The sequence below is a fragment of the Amblyomma maculatum genome, chromosome 9 (assembly GCF_055883805.1).
Source record: "Amblyomma maculatum isolate TAMU_Amacu chromosome 9, ASM5588380v1, whole genome shotgun sequence".
NCBI classification, from domain to species: domain Eukaryota; kingdom Metazoa; phylum Arthropoda; class Arachnida; order Ixodida; family Ixodidae; genus Amblyomma; species Amblyomma maculatum.
In genome coordinates this window covers 77,274,243-77,294,858 of record NC_139352.1, presented here as the reverse complement: position 1 = coordinate 77,294,858, position 20,616 = coordinate 77,274,243, and the positions used below count along the sequence as shown (strand labels likewise).

At 47.4% G+C, this 20,616-nt stretch overlaps 1 protein-coding gene across 1 annotated transcript in view; it reads right to left on the bottom strand.

Annotated features, from left to right (window-relative positions):
- Nucleotides 1–20,382, bottom strand: part of LanA (laminin subunit alpha) — a 77,435-nt gene extending 57,053 nt beyond the window's left edge. The window contains exons 1-7 of the mRNA XM_084579124.1: nucleotides 20,174–20,382; nucleotides 18,305–18,554; nucleotides 14,774–14,962; nucleotides 3,107–3,343; nucleotides 2,260–2,430; nucleotides 1,916–2,129; nucleotides 102–311 (exon numbers count right to left, since the gene is read on the bottom strand). Of these exons, the coding sequence (XP_084435250.1) occupies nucleotides 102–311; nucleotides 1,916–2,129; nucleotides 2,260–2,430; nucleotides 3,107–3,343; nucleotides 14,774–14,962; nucleotides 18,305–18,529 (1,246 nt within the window). The 5' untranslated portion in view covers nucleotides 18,530–18,554; nucleotides 20,174–20,382. The remainder of the gene's footprint in view (nucleotides 1–101; nucleotides 312–1,915; nucleotides 2,130–2,259; nucleotides 2,431–3,106; nucleotides 3,344–14,773; nucleotides 14,963–18,304; nucleotides 18,555–20,173) is intronic.
- Nucleotides 20,383–20,616: the final 234 nt, after the last annotated feature.

Sequence of the window (20,616 nt, the reverse complement as noted above, 5' to 3'; positions counted from 1 at the left end):
CTATGTGCTCTAATCATTAAAATCGTGCACTGAAAGAGACACTCAGTATGCGCCCATGCATACAGCGGCACTGTTAAAGACGTACAGAGAGTCCCACATACGCTGACACACGTCGGTAGCATTGAGCGGTTTGTTGTAGGGTCTGTAGTAGCCAGGCTTGCACTTGTTGCAGTTAATGCCCTCTGTGTTGTGTCGGCAGTTTGTGCAGACTCCGCCTCCATCATAGATGCCATGTATGTTCAAACTGAGCTGCTGTTCGTCCACCTTTTCGTCATAGTAGCAGTCGTCCGAGTGGCCAAAGCAATTGCAGGCTGCACATCAAAAGAAACAGAATAAAAACATGTTCACTACCAAGGCAAACAGGCCTAGCTGCCAGAGCAGAGGTTGCAGTGCTCTTGGTGTCATGTGACTGCAAGTGCTGACCAAAATATGCATCTCAAATTTTAAAGTTATTACCTAATTATCACCTTAAGTTTGATGCATTGTTTTAATTCAATTACATCATCACATGTCTAGCCCGTAGTAAAAGCTATCTGAGCTTCCATGACAACTTTAAAAGCTCTTCACAAACTCCAGCTTGCGTGATATAAGTTATGCACTAAGCAGAGTCAGATTACTGCACACAATAGAATGAATGAACGACTGCATGTTTCATTCGATACTGCCATGTGCTGCAGATGCTACTTCCCACACTAATTGAATAAGGCAACTTGCCGAAATAAGACTGCATCGTTCACTTCAGTTCGTTTTAAAATATGTTCCTGCTTTTACAGAGTGGTTGTGAATGTGAAATGGCATATTTAACTACTGCATTTGAAAATCGCATATATTGCAGGAAAAAAACAATTAAGAAGTGTTTGCACTGTTTTGTAAGGCCACTGAACAATAACCTATATACCAGATGTCTCAGCAATCACTTTTGAAAATTCGTAGAAATGGGAAGCCATAAATGGAAAAATTATTTTCAGGAACAAATTCTTAGCTCCAGCAGACGTAACTTACTGCCAAAATTCTTCCAAATTTACATGGCTAATTAACTAAAACTCGCTTAACTTCTTGATTCAAATAATTGGGTGGATAGTGCTAATAGGAAATTTGAAGTTGTGCACAAGGAAATGCAATATCAGTTTTCGAAATGAAGAAAAACTACTGCTTCCTAACACTCTGCAACATGAGGAAATCCAGGGCCTATTATCACCCAAAAGCGACGCTGAGACCATTAAATGTGCAGGAAGCTCAGAAGAAAGGCAACATTCGCTGATGACGTGTTGCTGTGGCCACAGCACCCATTTTAAACTGCCTGCACTCTAGTGTCACGTCATATACTTTCTCTTACGTCACTGCTCGATGAAAGAAAAGGCTAGTCATTAATTGCCAACTGTGTGGCCATTATTTTTTATAGATATATGTAATGAGAAGAGTTTTCATGCTAAATTAAGTCTGCCGTGACTAAGAGTTCCTGAAAACCTTTTTTTTTTTTTTTTAGGCCTCCCATTCTCAGAAATTTTTCAAGTGTTTGATTTGGTTTATGGGGTTTAGCATCCAAAAGCGACTCAGCCTATGAGAGACGCCGTAGTGGAGGGCTCTGTGGAAATTTCGAGAGCCTGGGGTTCTTTAACGTGCACTGACATTGCCCAGCGCACGAACACCTTGCTCTTTTCCTCCACCGAAAAGCGGCCGTTGAGGCCAGGATTCGATCCCGCATCCTTAGGCGCAGTAGTCGAACACACTAACCGCTGCACCACCATGGCGGGGAATTTCTGAAAGTGTCTGCTGAAACACCCAGAGCATATATAAAAGGAAAAAATTCGCTATGCTTTCCTTAGTGTCAGTAGCTGTTGGCTGGCTTCTCTAATTTTCCCTATATTTGCCCCATAATTTCCCTATATTTGTCTGCTGCAGATTTCACACATACGTTCGCAGACGTTGGGGTTGTCAATGCTGGCCCTCTGCCACTTCTTCTGTGTGTACCCCGAGCAGCACTTTTCACACTGGTGGCCACATGTGTGGTGCTGGCAGCGGCAGTGAAGCTTGTATGTGTTGGCTGGATCGGTGATGTCACAGGTGTCGGCATGCCCATTGCAGACACACCTACCACCAATGTTGATGTCCTTGATACTGTAGAAGTACTGCAATAGGAAGATGTCCATCAACATCGCAGCCAATGTAGCAGCATTTATGTGTTGAAACCAACGTCATAAGATATTTGTCACAGGTAATTTGTACATAAGTGTTATGCTGACAGAGCTAAGTACACACCCTCCTGGTGACGGTGGGGTCTTGACGTTCGACAGACATCAGGTGACCAAGGAGGGTCTTGGTTCGCAGCAAGCGCATCCGTACGTTCGTTGCCTTGGTCCACTCTTGCAGTACGGGTGAGTATGTGAAGTTGTCTGCACTTGGGCGGCCATTTAGCAGAGAGATCACCATCTGTGAAAATCGATGCAAACTTGCTGAGAATTTTGTCACGCAATACTGGATGGACATCATAGAGCAGTCTTATTAATTCCTTACAGCTCAAGGCAAGGGATAAAATTCTGCTCATCTATCTATGGCATGTATTGTACCTAAGCATGCTGCAGGTTTCTTTCACAAAACTTTAGATACAAGGACAACTACACATGCCTTTAGATGACAAAAGACATGAAACAAACAGAGAATCAAAATAATAAATGCACAAGAGCGACTTCAATGTAAATATAAGAGCACCATTCATACTTTGTCACATTTCAAAAAGATTAAAAGAAACAGAAAGATGTGCTCTGCTAGTGTACCGGAGTTATGGAAAAGAATTAGAATATAATATGCGACATATATCTTCTTAAAAAAAAACTACCAAAGGAATGCAAGCTGTTTACTAGTTATACCATTAAATAAATGGAAAGGGGTGTTAAAGAAGTGGTGTCTTCTCCTTACACCTACGTATTCATGTCCATCCTGCTGACCTGACTACCTGCCCGCAAGTACTATACGCTCAGATGTGGTAGAAAATGTACTCATTAAAACATAAACAAACAAAGGGAAATATGCATGTTCACTATTACATGTTTCATGCCCACGGCAGTCATCTTGCTCATGCCATAGCACTGTCCCCATCGATACTTGCCTCTCCTCCCTCAAGGGGCACCACCTTCGAGAATTTTGTCTCACAAATGACGGAGTCATCACGTGTGATGGAGTGCTCTACGTCAGGCCCAAAGAAGCTCGTGCAGTCGGCATAGCTGTCAGCAAAATACTGCCACGCCTGGTAGGTCTCGCCATTGTCGGTCGATCGCTCCAGAACCCACACGCCTGGTCGAGGGGAATTGGCCATCTTGATGAAGACGTAGGCCACGTGGAACTCCTGAAAACCAGCAGCATATCATCTATGTCAAGCCCGCTGGTCCTTCGAAAACACTGCAGCGCCGAGTGACATATCAGATGCACACAATTTGTTACTGCTTCAAAGATGATTTGTTCTGCTCACTTTCTGAAGAGAGGCATCAACCTTGCTTCGCTAAAGAAAAAAACATGCACAAGGCAGTCTTCAAAATTTTTAATCCTGACATACCTTAGTTCCAGTTTATATTTCCAGAATAATTTCATGTTTATAATTTACACCTTCAGCCAACAGTACAACCTCAGCATGACACGTGAAGCACTGAAACTTGCATGCTCCCATGATGAACTGCCCTGTAAGTCCAATAAAAAATATTATTTTCGTGACTAACTGACCCTCATCATTTTAATTTCCTCAAAGCAACATATATTGTGAAATAGAGAAGAGTACAGTAAAGCTCTTTAAAAAGCATTCAAGTCAAAGAAGAGGCATGTACCTACTAGCTGCCCCAAATCATTGGCCTAAGAGGTTATCCATACATACTTTAACTCCAGTCCGAATATCCACTTATTGATATGAAGTGGACATCATTAAATGAAAGCAGATGAATAAAATGATCTTTTAAAAATTGGGAAAAGACCTTGGCGAAAAATACACAAAAAAAGAGAGACGAGGGGGACAACGGTGCAGGTGTAGGCCTCGTCAAAAAGAGAGAGACGAGGGGGACAACGGTGCCTGTTCGTTGTCCCCTTCGTCTCTCTCTTTTTGACGAGGCCTACACCTGCTTCTGCGACGGTTACCGGCAGTTTAACCTCCGTGAACAGTGGGACTTGTGTGTCCACTTGGCAACACGCCGTGGTCCTATTCTTCATGAGGAGATCTGAATCATCCAAATTAAGCTTTTTTTGCCCACACAAGGTAACCATTCTCTTAGGGAAGCTTATCACCAACTCCGAATGTCTACAAGGAGGAAAATCTCTGAGATTGTTGCACAGAAATGACTCAAGAACAAGTAGCTGCTCCCGTATCTTGTCCCAACCCACTCTAATGACAAGCACCTCACCAGCAGCGCTGACTAATTTGCCGTTCACGTCCTTGAGGAGTGCCGTACTGCGGTGCACTGCAGCGCCAATTCTTGATGCAAAGCTGTGTGAGGCAATGTTTACTGATGCTCCGGTATCGATTATCATAATGTCTCTGCCATTTACAGACACCAGCACTGAAATTAAATGGGAGGGATAATAAATCGCGCAGATGGAGCTTCTTGGGCTTGCTGGGGCATAACTCCTAAGTCCTGACTTGCTAGTTTCCCTGGTACTGAGTCGGGCCAGTTCCCTCTACTGGTTGCCTGCATTGTCGCATGATTTGGCCGGGCCACTTGCACCAAAAACAAACTGTTTGGCCGGATTGATAGGAATCTCCGTGGCGCTGGCAGGGCCATTTTCTCGACAGCCGAGGTGAGGGCTTTTAGGTTCTCTTGAAGCACCCACCCACTGGGCTGGCAGCTCCCTCTCCGCTGTCATGGTGGGCACGCATGCGTGGGCACGGCTGCCATCGCATGGGCCATGATGGTTACATGGGTTAGGCATTGTAAATGCTGCAGGAACTCCGTCGTCTTTTTCGGGTTGGAAATGGCCATCTTCTTCATCACATCAGCCAGCTGGCCTTGTGGTAGGCATTGTACCATTTCTGCTTCTGTCACTGATGTGTTGGTCAGTGAGCAGAGCTGCAATATGCTGGACATATATTGCCTGAGTGTTTCCGCTGGGAGTTTTCACCTCTCCTGCAGCTGCATGTAAGCCCAATCTTGCAAGTGTTCCCCGTCAAAGTCCTGCCGAAGAGCCTCCTGCCATTGCTGCCAACTCTCCAGTTGACTTGTGGCTGACTCCTCCCGTAGGACAGCGCTATAACACCGCTGGGTCTCTTCCACGAACGCAAACATATTATCCGCCTATCTGGATCTCCGACCAGCCGAGTGCTTTTGCGTACCATTCGTACAGGTGGATCCAATCCTCCACGTTCTCTGCCCCGAAAGCAGGAAGGTGGGCCGTAGGGTCGCAGCCCGCTCTCTGGTGCACTCTGGGAGTTTTTTGTTCAGCTAACTTACCATAAGGCATACTATGGCAAGTTTCCGTTTTCTGCCAGAAACTGAAGAAGACGTTTGCTTTTAGAGTTGTCCATTAGCGAATTAATTGGGGAAATCCTCCTCCCTCGTTGCCGACAGTCTTATTTTTCAAAGAACCGTGTCCTTGACGCCCTCGTCCACAAGTCCACAGCAGGTGGCAAACCTCTGCAGCTCTGGAAGTTATTCATTGTTAAAAAAAAAAAAAAACGGTTCGGTTTCTTAGTACTCCCAGTCTCCATGCTCATTGAGGCGGCGAATCCATTGCCGAGGGTGGCTGTTCCTGGCCCTACGGGGCTCGGATGGTAGGTCAACGCCGCTTGCGGCGGGGGCTAGCCAGCCACCGAATTTTTACCTGTTGTAGACCGTCATTGCACCCGCCACCGCTTAGGTGGTAGACGACGGCTGTTGCGGCGCGCGTCTTTCTCTCCCTCTTCTTTTTCTTTCCTTCTCTACTTTCTCTCTTCTGTCCGCACGAGGCAGCGGAGGTGGCTCAGCTACAGAGCCAGTAGCAGGCCCGTGCATTTTCTTTTCCTTCTTCCTACAGCCACAACAACAACACTGAAGCGGAAACGTTGTCTGTGTTGCAATTCTGAATATCTCGGCAAATCGGTCATTATTGATGCTTCGGGGCGTTTGCTCTGCACCTCCGTCCATGGCCTCCGAGATCACCTCCGAGCGCGCGAGGGTGATCTCGGGGGCCATGCTCCGTCGCACCACTTTTCGGCCGGATCCGTAGTCGGATATGTGCGTGGTTTGCGGGCGCGACGTTTCTGCCTGACAGATAGCCTGTCATCCACCGGTAATTAGGTTCGGCTACCACGCAACCAACACCACTTGTCGCGAGTACGTGTACCGTATGGAGTCCAGAACTGTTACTGTTTTAAAATAGCGCATGCTGCACACGACACAACTAGGAGTCTGCTTCGCTAGGTTCAAGCGGTGCACCGGCGCGTCTGACGACAGCAGGGAGGAGCTGTCGCTGGCGTCTTCGCCGATGGCTCGTTCGGGCGCTTCGGGAAGAGGTCAGGGTCCCCAAGATACAGTGCTCTACAATATGGGTAGTGAGTTCTAAGGCTCAGTGGGTTCACGAGCCGGCGCGCTCCATGCGATGTGGTGAGGCGGCGAATGTCGACAGGTCCCGGATGTAAGCGGTGGCGCTGTTGTAGCGTGGGCTGTAAGGCCCGCGCGCGTGGCTAGCAGTCGCGCCAAGCTGCCTGCAGCTTTTTCTTGCGGTGCTTTTCTGCTCTTTCTGAGTTTGCGGTGTTAAGAGTTGTCGGCATCAATGGCATTGCTTCGCTTCCGGTTGCCAAACGGGATACCGAAAGGCGAACAGCCGTAGCTTTTTGCTGTGTCAAAGGTTAAGAACCGATGGAAGCAATGGGAACGCAACCTTCATCGAAAAGATAAGGTTTTGGACGAAACATGCTTTGTTTGTGAGCTACATTTCTAGCCATCATGCATTCTGAGGGACATTATACACGCCGATGACGACAAAAAAGTGCACATCCCGCGTGGAAAGCCGGAACTTTTACCCTATGCGATGCCAACTTTGGTCCTGAACGCGCCGAGATATCTGTCAGAAAAAAAAAAAAAAAACACAACTACAGATACCACTTAGAAAGAAAATCACAAGTACCTATCCCAATGAAGCGAAAAGACCACCAGGTTATGGTTCCGACCCTGACAAGTATATGTGCATAGTTAGAGTGCTGCAATAAAAACGTGCTTTAATTATTTTATACAAGTTATTTTGTCTTGTCTAACCTAATACCAAAAAGAAAAAGAAAAGACAATTGTAGAAAAAGCAGTCAAACTTGTGAAGAAAAAGCAGTCGGAAACCTAAAAAAAAAAGAAGGATAAAATCAATTACAAAATCCCGCCTAAACAAGCAACAGACGGCCGCTAGAAATGCAGGGCTGAAAAGTCGCACAGTACATAATGTCACAAAAAAAAAACTCAAGAAAGGAAACTTCTGTTTTCTCCATAGTTTTTCCTTAGTTCATAATTTCAGATATCTCCTCGAGCTAGTTCGTAGTTTTGAGCTCCCAAGGCAGGATCGCGTACGATGATGAACGATTGACATATCTGTTGTTTGAGGCCATGGAGGAAGGAAAGAACTTAGCAGAGGCCCTGACGTCATTTTGTTGAAGCCGGCGCGGCCGCGCCGCGGCCGGGGGCTGTAACGTCTCTCCTCCTTCCTCACCCTCCGCATTCTCTTTCTCTGCGACGCTCACGTACCTAGGGCCCTTAGCAACGCTGTTGCTAGTGGCCCGAGTTTTCATAGCAACAGCGTCGCCGTTGCTAATGGCCCGACTTGGCTAACCCTAAATTTTGACGTCACTTCCGCCACACTTTCTCCAATGCAAGGCCTCTCCTAAGTTGTTTCCTTCCTCCATGTTTGAGGCCGACTCGGTTCCGCGATGGCCGCTGCGACACCATGGCGACACCGCCAGGAACAAACAGCGGTACGAGATTAACAAAAAGGGCCGACAACCACCCCGTTACGTTTACCACACAAAACTTGAATAAAAAAGTGCGCTGTAATTTAACCACTATAGGATTTTTTTTTTTTTTGCCTCCTTTCTTGGAACGCGATGGCGGCCAGAACGCGGCAGGAGGAGAGCAACCACCGCCCGCGCGCGCACGTAAACACGCGCTCGAGCGACGCGGCCGCGTTGCGCGGAGGTTTTGCCAAGGTCTCCACGGAGGGCGCTGGCGCAGGGGCTTTAGAGTGGACCCCACTGGCCCAGGTTGTCTCCCCTCCGTTTGTCTCCCCTCCAATATACCTCTGAGGAAACACAGTTTCCTCTCCGTTTAATAATAATTAATCATGAAAGGAAAGGCGCCATCACATTTTTTTTACTGTGGACACCTAAACCGCGCCGTAAGGGGGAAAAAAGGAAGGTGAAACGAAAGTGGAAAGAGAAAGAGATGCCATAGTGGAGGGCTGCGGAGTAATTTCGACCAGCTTTTTTTTTCTCCTCAAAACGCCAACGGTCTAAGTTCGCCAGTGTGTTTATCATTTCCACGGCGAACATGAGCTGCGGTTTAAAACTACCGCCTTATTGTACGTGCTATATTTTATTTATCCCTGCTCAAGATTTGTGCGTCGATATTTTATTAGGAATCAATAAGCCTCACCGCGGAAGTTGACAGGCGCGGTACATTCGCAGAGTAGCGGAACCTCAAGCTCCCGAGTGCGGCCTCGCGGAGGGTACGCCAATTAGGGCTAACTCATCAACCCGCCGCCGCGAGAGACGTGGCGCGACCTCGCCAGAATTGGATCCAATTTGCGCATCCGGGGCATGCTCCGGTCCGTTTCCGGGGCAGCGGTTTCCAACCAATCCTTCGAAAGCGACAAACGGATGCGAACGACGTCGATACGCGTTCGCTGTTGTATCTACTTGGCTGACTTCGAATTCAAAAGAAGTCAGCTGATGAACCTGCAAAAGTGTGCGCTCGCGAGTCTCAGCTAGCTGCACAAGAGAAACAAAGCGAACGTGAGCAGCGATCTTAGCGCAGCTTCCGATTCCAACCATGGCACTGGCGTTCAGAGATTTGTTTCATGTGGACAAGGCTGGAGGCACCGGAAAAACAGTACCGTCTGCTGATCACACTCTTGCACCACCTCCGCTTCAGCTGCCCGTTTCGGCGGAGCAGTCAAGTTACCCAGAAAAACTTCACAGCGCAGCTCCCGAACACATCCTTATTATGCTGAGCATAATTCTGCCTACAGTCACCAACAAAGGAAAACAACAAAGAAACTAAAGAAACAAAGTAAAAAGAAACATGTGCCTCCTCAATTCCCGTTGAACGAACGGCAGTTTTCGCTGTGAAAATATAACGCATTCATCGAAAAGATAACTGATCACTCGAATTAACTTGTTGTGGCAAAGAATTACTGAAGAACTGGCGGAGACTTACAAGTTTTCGTTGGTGTTGTTGTGGCTGTAGGAAGAAGGAAAAGAAAATGCACGTGCCTGCTACTGGCTCTGTAGCTGAGCCAACTCCGCTGCCTGATTTAAAAAAAAAAACTTATTTATAGGAAGGGAAAGGCGCGGTAACTGTCTCACTTGTTTTCTGTGGACACCGCAACCGCGCCGTAAGGGAAGGGAGGAAGGTGGGAGTGAAAGTGGAAAGAGAGAAAGAGGAGCCATAGTGGAGGGCTACGGAGTATTCGACCACCTGGGGATCTTTAACGTGCGCTGACATCGCACTCGTGCGGACAGATGAGAAAATGGAGAAGAAAAAGAAGAGGGAGAGAAAGACGCGTGCCGCAACAGCGTCGTCCACCACCGAAGCGGTGGCGGGTGCAATGACGGCCTACAACAGATAATTTGGCGACAGTCTAGCCCCCGCCGCAAGCGGCGGTGACCTACCTTTACCAGCCCCATCAGGGCCAGGATCAGCCACCCTCCAGCCCTTCCGCTTTACAAGCTTTTAAGGCGCACTCATCTAACACAAAAAAACTGTTGCCGAGAGCCCGTGAATTACTTTATTTTGACTCCATTGTGACACCTTGAGGCACTCTTTTTTTTTTTTTTGATCGCGGTAGCAGCTAAGTCAAACTAAGCAAGATTTTATTCCATCGTCCCCTAACTACGGGCCGGCCTTCCTTTACTAATAAAAGTTCATGCGTTCATTACCGCATAGTGAACGGCTCCGGATAATTTGGGCCGCCTAGAGTTCTTATTTGAGCATACGCTTACGCTGCACGGCACAATGGTAGCTTTTGCATCCTACCCTGTAGCCGCGGCCGGTATGAAATTTAAGTCCTCCGGCTCAGTAGTATAGTGCAAAAAATTTCTCAGATCACTGCAGAATATGCACTGGAGAAATACATAAGCTTGAGCGTTGATGTGTTGTCCGTGAGATGTATCAGCGGGATTCTGCGAGTGATAAATACTGCGGCTTTTCTTTCCCGTAGATTCTGCAGTGCTTTCGGAATTTTTAAAACTGCAGTTGGTTGATTACGTCTATTTACACACTTTCTAACCATTCCCACCAATTTGTGCAGGCAAATCATGCCCTTTCCCTCTCGTTCACGTTGGAACATTTCGAATTTCCCGCCACGGGAAGTTTGGCCTACGTCACCGGAAGTCGAGCACTATGTGACCCCCTTTGGACATCGACATTCGGCTATTTCGACGACTGATTGACTTAATTGACTCCAAATCGGAAAGTGCATTTGGGCTATTTAGCCCACATGCACTTCCCGATTTCCCATACGAGATATTTTGATGCTCTATCTGATGCAACCATCGTTTGAACGTAATCGTGCGGACACGCTCGTGATGACACGAAACTGCAAACAGCCATACAATGCTTGCTCATTAAAACTAAAGGCGCTCGGCTAATGAGCCGGAGGACTTGGGCTCTATCCCGGCTAATCCCGGCCTCGGCGACAATGTCGAATGTAAAATATTCGAGGACACTTTAACGACTAAAGTGATGAAAAGCGAAAGCCTGAGTGCTGTGCCAAATTTGCGCCTGTCCACAGGTGCAAGCATATCGGGGAGGTGACATCAGCTCATTAGCGACGAGATCGCGCTCCTTATATCTTAATTCGCAGTTGTTCTACGTGTACTGTTGTGTGGTTGATTTTACCGGGAGCGCTGAATTAATTAGTAATTAATTAATAGGGAAATGTCACTAAACGTCAATTAATGAGTCGTTAATTAGTAATAATTAAATTACTCATTAATTAGTAATTGATCATTGATTTGCATATGGCAATATAAGGCCCGCATTCGAACATACTGTGGTGGTCGCGGCATTTAGTTAATAAATAATTAGGCAACTGTGATTGATTAGTAATTATCAAATAATTAGCCATTAATTACTCGTGTTTAATGAGTCATTATTTATTATTTAATTGTCATTAATTAGCAATTGATTATTTATTGCCATATGGCCATATAAGGCATGCATCGCGCATACTGTGGTGGTACTCTGTGATTTGTCAAGACCTTCATGACGTCATCCCGTCTCGACCAATCAGAGCCGACGCAAAAGCGTGACACCTTTGCTGACGACAACGATGAGGCAATAAAGACTTTCGCCTTAAAACCACTGAGCCACTGCGCTGGGGCACTATAAGTGAATAGCCCCAGTGACGGTGAAGTGTTGAAATTTGAATCTTGCAGCATCCTGACATTCTCCAGAAGCACAACCACCACAGTTGTTCGCTTCAATACATTTCTTTTAGTGCTGCAGCACTACTACTCGCATTCTCGCAAAACACCCGATGTCTGAAGCCGATTTGACCTTTGACCTTTCCGAAGGGCTTCAGGTGCCCCCAGAAACCAGTGTGACAGATACTACGCGTTTCCACTTCTGTAAACCAATTGTAGAACGCAGGTGAACTTTGATGCGTTCAACTGAACGCTGGTTGTGGGGGCGCGCAATGTACCGTATGCAGCAGCAACGCTCACGCTTTCCCATTTCTCCACTGCAGATTCTGCAATGCTTTCGGAACGTTTAGTGTTGCAGCACATATGCAACGTGTGGTCTGGAAGCATAGCCGCCTGATTAACATAGCAAAATAACCTTTTATACGAGTAATTGAGACACAGCCAACACAATCCTGTTAAAACGCCGCGCTGCTGCGCTATATTCCGTGATTAACTGAGTTGAATCGTCCGTAGTTTTTTCTTTTTTTTTTTTTTTCTCAAAACCATTCACCCCGAGGTTCGGTGAAACGACAGTGTAATGTGCGAAGCGTACGTATTATCTGACGCGCCGCCGCCTTCAACGGTGGCAACGCCTTGCAAGACGAGATAGGAGAACGTCTTCGCGTCAAGTTCCGAAAGATAAGCAAGCTGCCGCCGGACTAATCGAGGCGCCAAGGGGCGAGGAGCGCCGAGTATCCGGAGAAACTACAGCCACCGAGATAGCCCAAGGATAGCCTGCGACCAAGTGGGTGAGGGGGGGGGGGGGGTATAAGTAAACGCATACCGTACACTGCAACCGCCTCACGTCGTCTTGGGTGCCTCGATGTCTTCGCCTCCGCTTTCGCGGCGCTGACCATCGAGGCACGCTAACATATCGTCCGATAAAAAGCCCTGTGGTGCGATTACGCGTCTAGAATTTTTCGTCAAGTTAGGCGCGCTCATCACTTGTCTGTAAAAGGCGCGACGCAGACTTGAAAGATCCTCGCATTGCGAGGACCCCGCCCCGATGAGTTCGTGGATGAGTGGGAAATAGAGCGAGAGGGGAGAACGAACATGAAGACCCGTGAGAGAGTTCCCCGTTCTCGCTGCCGACGATTACGACACGAGAGGAGCCTGACAACCAAGTCGAGGCTCTCGTTACAATTAACATCCCAGGCGTACGCTTCGGAAGCATCCGCTCCAGCCGTTAAGAAAGAAGTCACATGAAAAATAACGGAACAGCAAGCAGCAGACAGGGCTGACAGTTAAATGCCAGCAAAGCAGACGGCTTCATTGACCTTCGTATAAATGGTCGGCGGCGCATAATGCGTTATTTTTCACACGAGTATATACATATATAGAGACAGTACGTGTGATCAAAGGAGGCGGCGAAGGGGTGTATTCTGGACGACAAATCGTTCTCCCCCCTCACCACTACATGCAAGCCACTGTAGTTTTCCGAGCAAAAATAAAGAAAGAAAGATCTGAATTGGTTTGGTTTGTGGGATTTAACGGGTTTAACGTCCCAAAGCGACTAAGGCTGCGACAGACGCCGTAGTGGAGGACTCCAGAAATTTCGACCACCTGGGGTTCTTTAACTGCATTTCTTTAACTTTCTTTCTTCAACTTTAACGCGAAAGAACTGAATTACTGAGCACCTCATTGCTGTTCACATTCTTGGAAACACGACCACCTAATCGCCAGTGCCTAGTTATTGGGTTTAAATAAATGTTTTTTCCTCCTCCTCGAAATACGTTTGTAGTCTACAATAATTCCCACGCTCTTTTGTTCTCCCAAGGTATATAAAAAAGGAGCAAATAAGTATGCAACGAACTTTTTTATGATAGCCAGAACAAGAGGAGTTGTCTTCTTAATTGTTATAGCCGACATTTCGTTGTAGCGGTAAATATAAAGTGGGTACACGTGCCCAGCTGTTAACCGACTCCAGTACGTAGTGATCCTAGCGCATTTTTAGCCGTGGACGCGTAAACCCGCATACGCTGCAGTCGTGCCGATGCAGCAGACTTTTTTGTTTCTTTCAATCTACAATGACAAAAGCTACGGTGTAAGAAAACATAGCGGAAAACGTGTAGAAGAGTGAGGAAGGAGCGGAAGTCTGCCGAACATCAGGCGAGTCCCTCCCCCCCAGACAAGCATGCAGCACACAGCCTGCGCCGTTGTATCTTTCTGTTTGGGCGCCGTCAAGCCGCACCCCCCTTGGGGAAGAAGAAGGCGCCATCAGTGGCACGGCTGTGGCGGGACCCGGAGCTATTCCCAGAAACGGCGGTCTTCTTCCTGCCCTCTTTATGCTACACAGTTCGCCGCAGGGAGCCCCCCTCTTCCCTCACCCTTGCTTTTTACCACGGTGTAAGCTTTCTACGCACCCCCCCCCCCTCCCCTTTCCCCTTGAGTCGGAGGGGGTTTCGACCAGGCACTGAGCAGCGATCCAAATAAAAGTCGGCACGGCAGTAGGCCATTTGGCGACGGGGAGTGGCGGGTAGCGGCTGGGACATACCGGAGCTCCTGCACTTGGAGGAGAAAGTGAAGATGCAAAGACGACCACGGCTGTTGCTTTTCTGCCCGAATATGGACAATGCTTCGCTGACGAAGGGGCCCGATTTGGCTATTGTTTCGTCTTTCACACGCGAATCGGCTTTTCTGTGTGGTGACGTTGGTCTCTGGCATGCCGATACGCGAGTGTTAGACGAGAAAAGCAAAACGTTAAAAAAAATAAATGAGGGTTGGGGGGAGGAGGTGATTGATCTACAGTTTCAGCGAAGGATCGACATATGGCGACCAGCATACAATACTGTTAGCGTTGTCAGCCATAAACGCTCAAAAAGCTTTTCGAAAACGCCGTCAAAACGTGATCACGGTTATCTATAGTTTCGGGAAGGCTAACCCAGGAGAATGACGGAAATATTTTTTACTTGAAATTTACCACAACAAGCTGACAGCCATAATATGCACCGCGGATTACCTAAATAAAGACGTTCTGTGCGGACAATGACATGCTGCACGTAAAAGACTACAGGATTAAATTCGTACTTCCCTAGGATGTCTGATCGGTCATTCCACACGTCGGACGTACGTTAGGACTAAGGCGGTTATTATTATTTTTTCATACGGCAGACAATCCGCACGTGGTGCGAGTTGTCAGAGCGGCAGGGCACGCACCTGTCCAAGGTCGACGGTGAGGTTGACCTCGTTGAAACGCGTTCCCCGGGACAACGGAGGGCTCTGCCACCAACGTTCCGTGCCATCGATGGCGTAGCGGGCAGGGTGTTCACGCCGTTGGTCCAGCGGTTCAACCTCGTGAGCATGCGCCGGATAGTCCCTCCGGGGGTCGTCACAGTAGTCGCAAACCTGTGTGCAGGAAACAAGAACGCAAGCGGTGGACGACAGGCAGTCGTTTATTTCAACTCATTTTGATCAGAATTCTTATTTAACCGCACCCACAGTGAAACTGCATATATAGAAGTTTGGTTAGCCACAGGGTAGAATTAACAAGATGTATACAGTATAATTTCCCTGCATTACCTTGGGATGCCGGAAGAGCAGTGCCATAATTAACCAGGTTATGTACCATTACAGAATAAAGTTTCTCCCCTAAATTAACAGTCCTGAACTGACCGCGGCCACTACTACCTTGTCACCCCGCCCAAGCCCTGTCTTGAATGTGGAACATTCGGCTTCAATTCTGCTCCCGCGATTTATCAGCGATTTATGTGCGCGTGTCGCACCAGCCCAATTAATTTCTTCCCCTTGACGTTCACAACACTCCTAGCACAACAGCTGCCAATAATACGTACCGCTAAAAAATTACGAAACAGCTGCAGTAAGTATGCATATCAACAGTTGGAGAAGGTTAAAAAAAAATTATTTCACGCTTATAGCTAACGCGACAGTTCGCACATCTAAATTTTGCGCCGATAAGCGTGGCAGCCATTGAAACACTGTCCGCGAGAAAGCGGGTAAATAGTTTAATAAAGCGCCTTTGGGTTAACGCTTTGTAATGATGCGAAAGGTATTACTGTATACACGAATCTCGACTAGTTATGTGTCCCCGACCGCTAAAAATAATCGAACCTCTTTTCTTGCCTGTTCTGCATTCAACAGTCGAGGGATGGCTGTGACGTCAAAGTGAAGTACAGGAATTACATGAGGGGTGCGAAAATAGAGTTTTAAACATGCTTAAACCGAGTAGAAAGTGCGAAAGCTTTTCCACAGAGATAAAGTTCATGACGATTATGCGCAATACCCAAGCATCGAGCATACTGCAGTCTGCACGCGGGGCGATCGGCTATGGCGATAGTTACGACGATTCGGACTCGCTTTCCAGGAGAAATTCTTGGGTTTGAATCCGCTTCACTCCGACAGTTTATTTTCGCCCGAAACAAGAAATCGCATGTTTTCCGCCTCTATAATTCACTCCCTCCAGAAAGGGTGCAGTGAAGTACAGATGCACCCTTTTAATGGGTGTAGCAAGTAGCCTCGCACCCATTTCAAGCGTGCGTCAGTACCTTCCATTGCGCCCATTCTTTTTAACTTTCTGGAGGGTTTACAGTGCAGGATATGTGGACTCTGACGTCACGATGTGGCGGGCCAATCCAAAATCAGGCACAAGTAAAATCGATGCTCAGCTCTGACGACCGTATGAGTACGTTGGCACTAAAACTTCGATGTAATCGCTACTTCTGTGCACTTATCCCCTCCTCCATAACTTAACTAGACTGGAGAAGGTATCCCTTAGAAGGGTAAGAGCTGGGGCGGCCCTTACCCCGTCGGTCGCGGGCCGATGAGACTCTCAAGACATAAGACCGCCCACCTGCCCGAAATGTTCTACACCGGCTGTAAAGGTGAATGTTCGCCACCTGCCGTGGACTTGAGCAGGGACGAGGGCGACGAGGGAGGAGGATTTCTCAGTGGCTATTGGATAACACTAAAAGCAAAAGCCTTCTCTTGTTTCTGGCAGAAAACGAGTTACATGACTTTTCATAAGTATGCCTTATGGCAAGTTAGCGAAATAAAAAAAATAAAAAATCGCTCATTAGCCGTTTTGAACCGCAACGCTAAAGGCAGCCTTCCTTGGGAGCAGGAGTGACAAGTGACGAAGCAGTGATTATGTTGCAGTTTTTTTTTTTTTCATACCTCACGTGACCTAGACTCCACTTTGACGTCAAAACATTCGCTCGGCTGTTGAAACCGAAACTGTACTGAGAAAATGAAATTCAATTATCTAGCACTCGTAGGCAACAGCCACGTGGTGATTTATTTACAGTAACGTATTACGTATTGAAACCGAAACTATACTGAGAAAATGAAATTCAATTATCTAGCACTCGTAGGCAACAACCACGTGGTGATTTATTTACAGTAACGTCTTACGTATCATCAATAAGAAGAAAACTGCAACCAAACTTTGATGTGTATACGTTAGAAACGCCCCCAATGGAGCATGCAAGACGAACGCTTTCAAGTGACCGAAAAGTGCCCGCATTGTGGTGCTTCACAGCAACTGTGTAATGTGAGTGGACCTGCCCAGCTACGGCATCCGTGAGACAGTGCTACCTAGGAAACTAGGCCTGCGGTGGGACCTTGACTGTGACTACAGGAAGTGGACGCTAGACAATCGGTTTATCGGCAACTTATGCGATTATTTAGGAGAGACCTGTTTACACTTCTGCTTCTAGCTTTCTCCTACTCCCCGCTCCCTTTTCACTATGCTGATGACAAACTTGACGAATAAAAAAAAGTACACCTCTAGCAGAGCGTAAATTTAGCGTAGCCTCTTACAGAGGTTCAAATGACTCCTGTGTGTTCGGAGGACTTCGAAACGCAGTGACCCTTATCTTCAGTGTTCTTTAGATGGGGTCCGCGAAATCACTGCTCAATGTCGACGCCACATGGCGGAGATATGGCGGAAATATGGATGGAAATAGGTTAAAACAGAGAAACGAAGATGCCCTTTAGGATGGTACTAGAGTAATTTCACAGTTTAGACCTGTTTCATTGTCTAAGTACACTCACCTATATCCTCACTCTTTCTCCATGCTACCTCATCATGTCGGTTCGTTGTTGGTGCTCGGCGTGCGATAGGCATAACTACTCATTCGTTTTTTTCTTGATCTGGTATCGGAAGTTAATCCAATCATAGCCTCTCGTTCATGAGGATTCAAAGAAAAGATGATATGCTCCTTCATGGACCCTGACTTGGAATTGTAGGTATTCGTGCAAGGAGTCCTGTTTCACTCCAGCAATACAGCACGGACATGATCGAGTTCCACGAGCGCTCGTGGTGTTCGTCTCTCGCTCTTGTGTCCTCGTCTTTTGCTGCGCTATAGTGTATTGGAATCATGTACAAACAAGCCCAAAAAACCACGCTACTGAGCTTGTTCTAGTCTGCCTTGCATGCCAGAAACAGGAGACTTCCTGGTCCGTGGGAGGTAAAAAAATAAACGCAGAATCTCGAAGAGCAGCCAATGCAAACCAAGCGGCTCACAAGGATTTGAACCAATAAGATGTTAAACAAATCCTTCCGTATTCGTGGCGAGCGCTCATTTCACATGGCTCAATGAAAAATTGGTAAAGCTTAATTCAAAAGGCATCAGCTGCACACAGAGAAAAAGGGTTCTCGCTTTATACGTGCAAAAGGCTAGGCACTTTATAAGGAACTTCTGCCGGCTGCACGTGCGCGTTTGTACCGACCTGTCCCTGGATGAGGTTGATGTTTGGATTGTCCTGCTTGTCGAGGTTGGCGCCGACAAGCTTGCAGTAGAGCTCTGGCGTGCCCTGGTCCCCACATGTGGCTGTGGCCGAGATGTTTCGCCCCTCGGCCAGGTTGAAGTAGGGCGGGTTAAGGATCTGGGCCCGTGCGTATGAAACCGCGATGCAGACGCACAATAGCGCCGCCGCCAAGGCGATCCGCGCCATCTCTGTCTCCGGCCGCCGACGAACGCTGCAGCACAACGCGAATCGGGCAGGGAAGAAAAAAAAAGGAAGCAAACATTTTCAACTTAAGAAAGCTTACTGTTAAGAAAATCCCTGTGCTTCTAGGAGAAGCAGTTATAGAACGATGGAAGACGTCATACTATGCAAAGAGAGCAAGGGTGGATTAGGTTAAGCTCCCGTCCCAACATCGCACGCATGCACGGACGTTTGACAGACACGAATACTACGTTTATGCAGGGAACTTTCGCTTTAACAGCTAAAGTTGAAAATAATGTTCTAACGGACCGGGTGCTAGAGATCAGAGCAAAGATTTGATATGGGCTTTCAGGGCGATCCTTCTACCTTCGTTCTCTTGTGTTGCGTCCTGTTCCGCGCTGTGTTCCCAAGTATGGATTTGAACTAACTAGCCCAACAGCAAGTGTTGCTTTCAGGGAGGCTTGGGATGCGACACTTGGTGACAAGTTGAAAAGGTTTTCCGCAATTCGCTATTGATAACATGGCACCAGAGTTGGAAGCATTTTTCGATTAGAAGGTTTTAAAAATAACATACACTAAATGCGCTCGGACGGCTTTCCGACTAAATGCGTTCACAATATGGATATAGTCTGAATACGGGCGGCTTCTCAAAGCACCGCGAAACGAATGAACAGAAAGGAAAACGTGTGTTCGGTAAAGGGTATTTTATATAACTTCGCTATAGCCGTTATTTCGTTACAGTCGTAAAGTTCCCGTACGCTCTGCTTCCAGGAATGTTCAAGATGGTTTCTGTTTTCTTTTTATTACTTCGCTCTAAACCACTTGCTGACGCGGGCTGTGCTAATGCTGAGGCCATGCAGAAAGCGTTGCAGATCGACAGAAGACGAAAAAAAAAAAAAAAGATGGGCCTGATAAGCATGTTTTCTGAACCAAGCCGCTTTCCCTAAAGACGGCGGACGAGTCATTTTAGCCTTCTACAACGTCGGCACTATCAGGCGTGCAGCTGCGAACACTGCATCATTCACTCCCGGCTCCAATCCACGCAGCAAGGCATAGACGAACATGCGCAACTTAAAAGTTCAAGACGAAGGCTATAAAGCTGGTGGTGTAAAATTGCTTTAAGTTGCAGAAAACACCACTCGTACGGTTGCCGGAAATTTTTCCCGGAGGGCAGGGGCGGGGCGATTGGGAGCGGTCTAGCATTTACGCCGCGTTTCTGCCTGGTGATGCATTTCAATTTTTTTTTTTTCATCGCTTCTAATAGGACGATGCGATTCGGCAAAAAAAAAAAATAATAAAAAACGTCGATAATTGGCAGCCGGATTCGACGTGAACGAAATTATCATCTGATGAACCCAATTATGTTTTTGGCACAGAACATGCCTTTACACGCCAGCCCAATTCCTGCAGGAAATGCATTCGTGATTCCTTTGCAAATTCTGAACGAAGAAAGAACATTAAGCAAACCGAGCATACAAAAACGATTAACAACGATGAGTAAAGAATAAAAAAAATGTAGTCATGCGGTAGCTGCTTCGGCGCCATAAAACCCAACACAACACGTCGGAGTTCACAATATTTTAACTCCAAGCAGTGCTTTTCCGAGGCTTAAGTTCCGCGAGCTTTTAAAATCAAGTCACGTGTACTCACATTTCAGCGACAGTCCCTACAGTCCCTCGCCGCCGCTGCCGCACCAGCGTTCAGCAGCAGTAGCAAACACCGGACCGCGACATGCTCCCGACGATGCGCGCGGGAGTTATGAGCAAGCGGGACCGTCGAGAACCGTTCGTAGGGAGGAGGGCGTTTCCAAATCAGTGGAGAGGGCAGCCCCAAAGCCGCCGCTCTTTCAGCCGCATCCTCTTTCTCACTGCTTTGGGCTCTTTGGTTGTGTTGTTGATGGAAAGATCGCATTCTACGCTCAGTTGTGGGCAGCTGCTCTACCTCCTCCTTTACTCCTCCCCCGCCCGACACATTTCCTCCTTCTCAGCCCTTCTTACCTCCTCGCAGACGGCCGGCGGCCCCTCTCCGCACGGGGAGCCGACCAGATAACAAGCGTCTAGCAGCCGACGGCAGCCAGAGCTCCGAAACTCGAG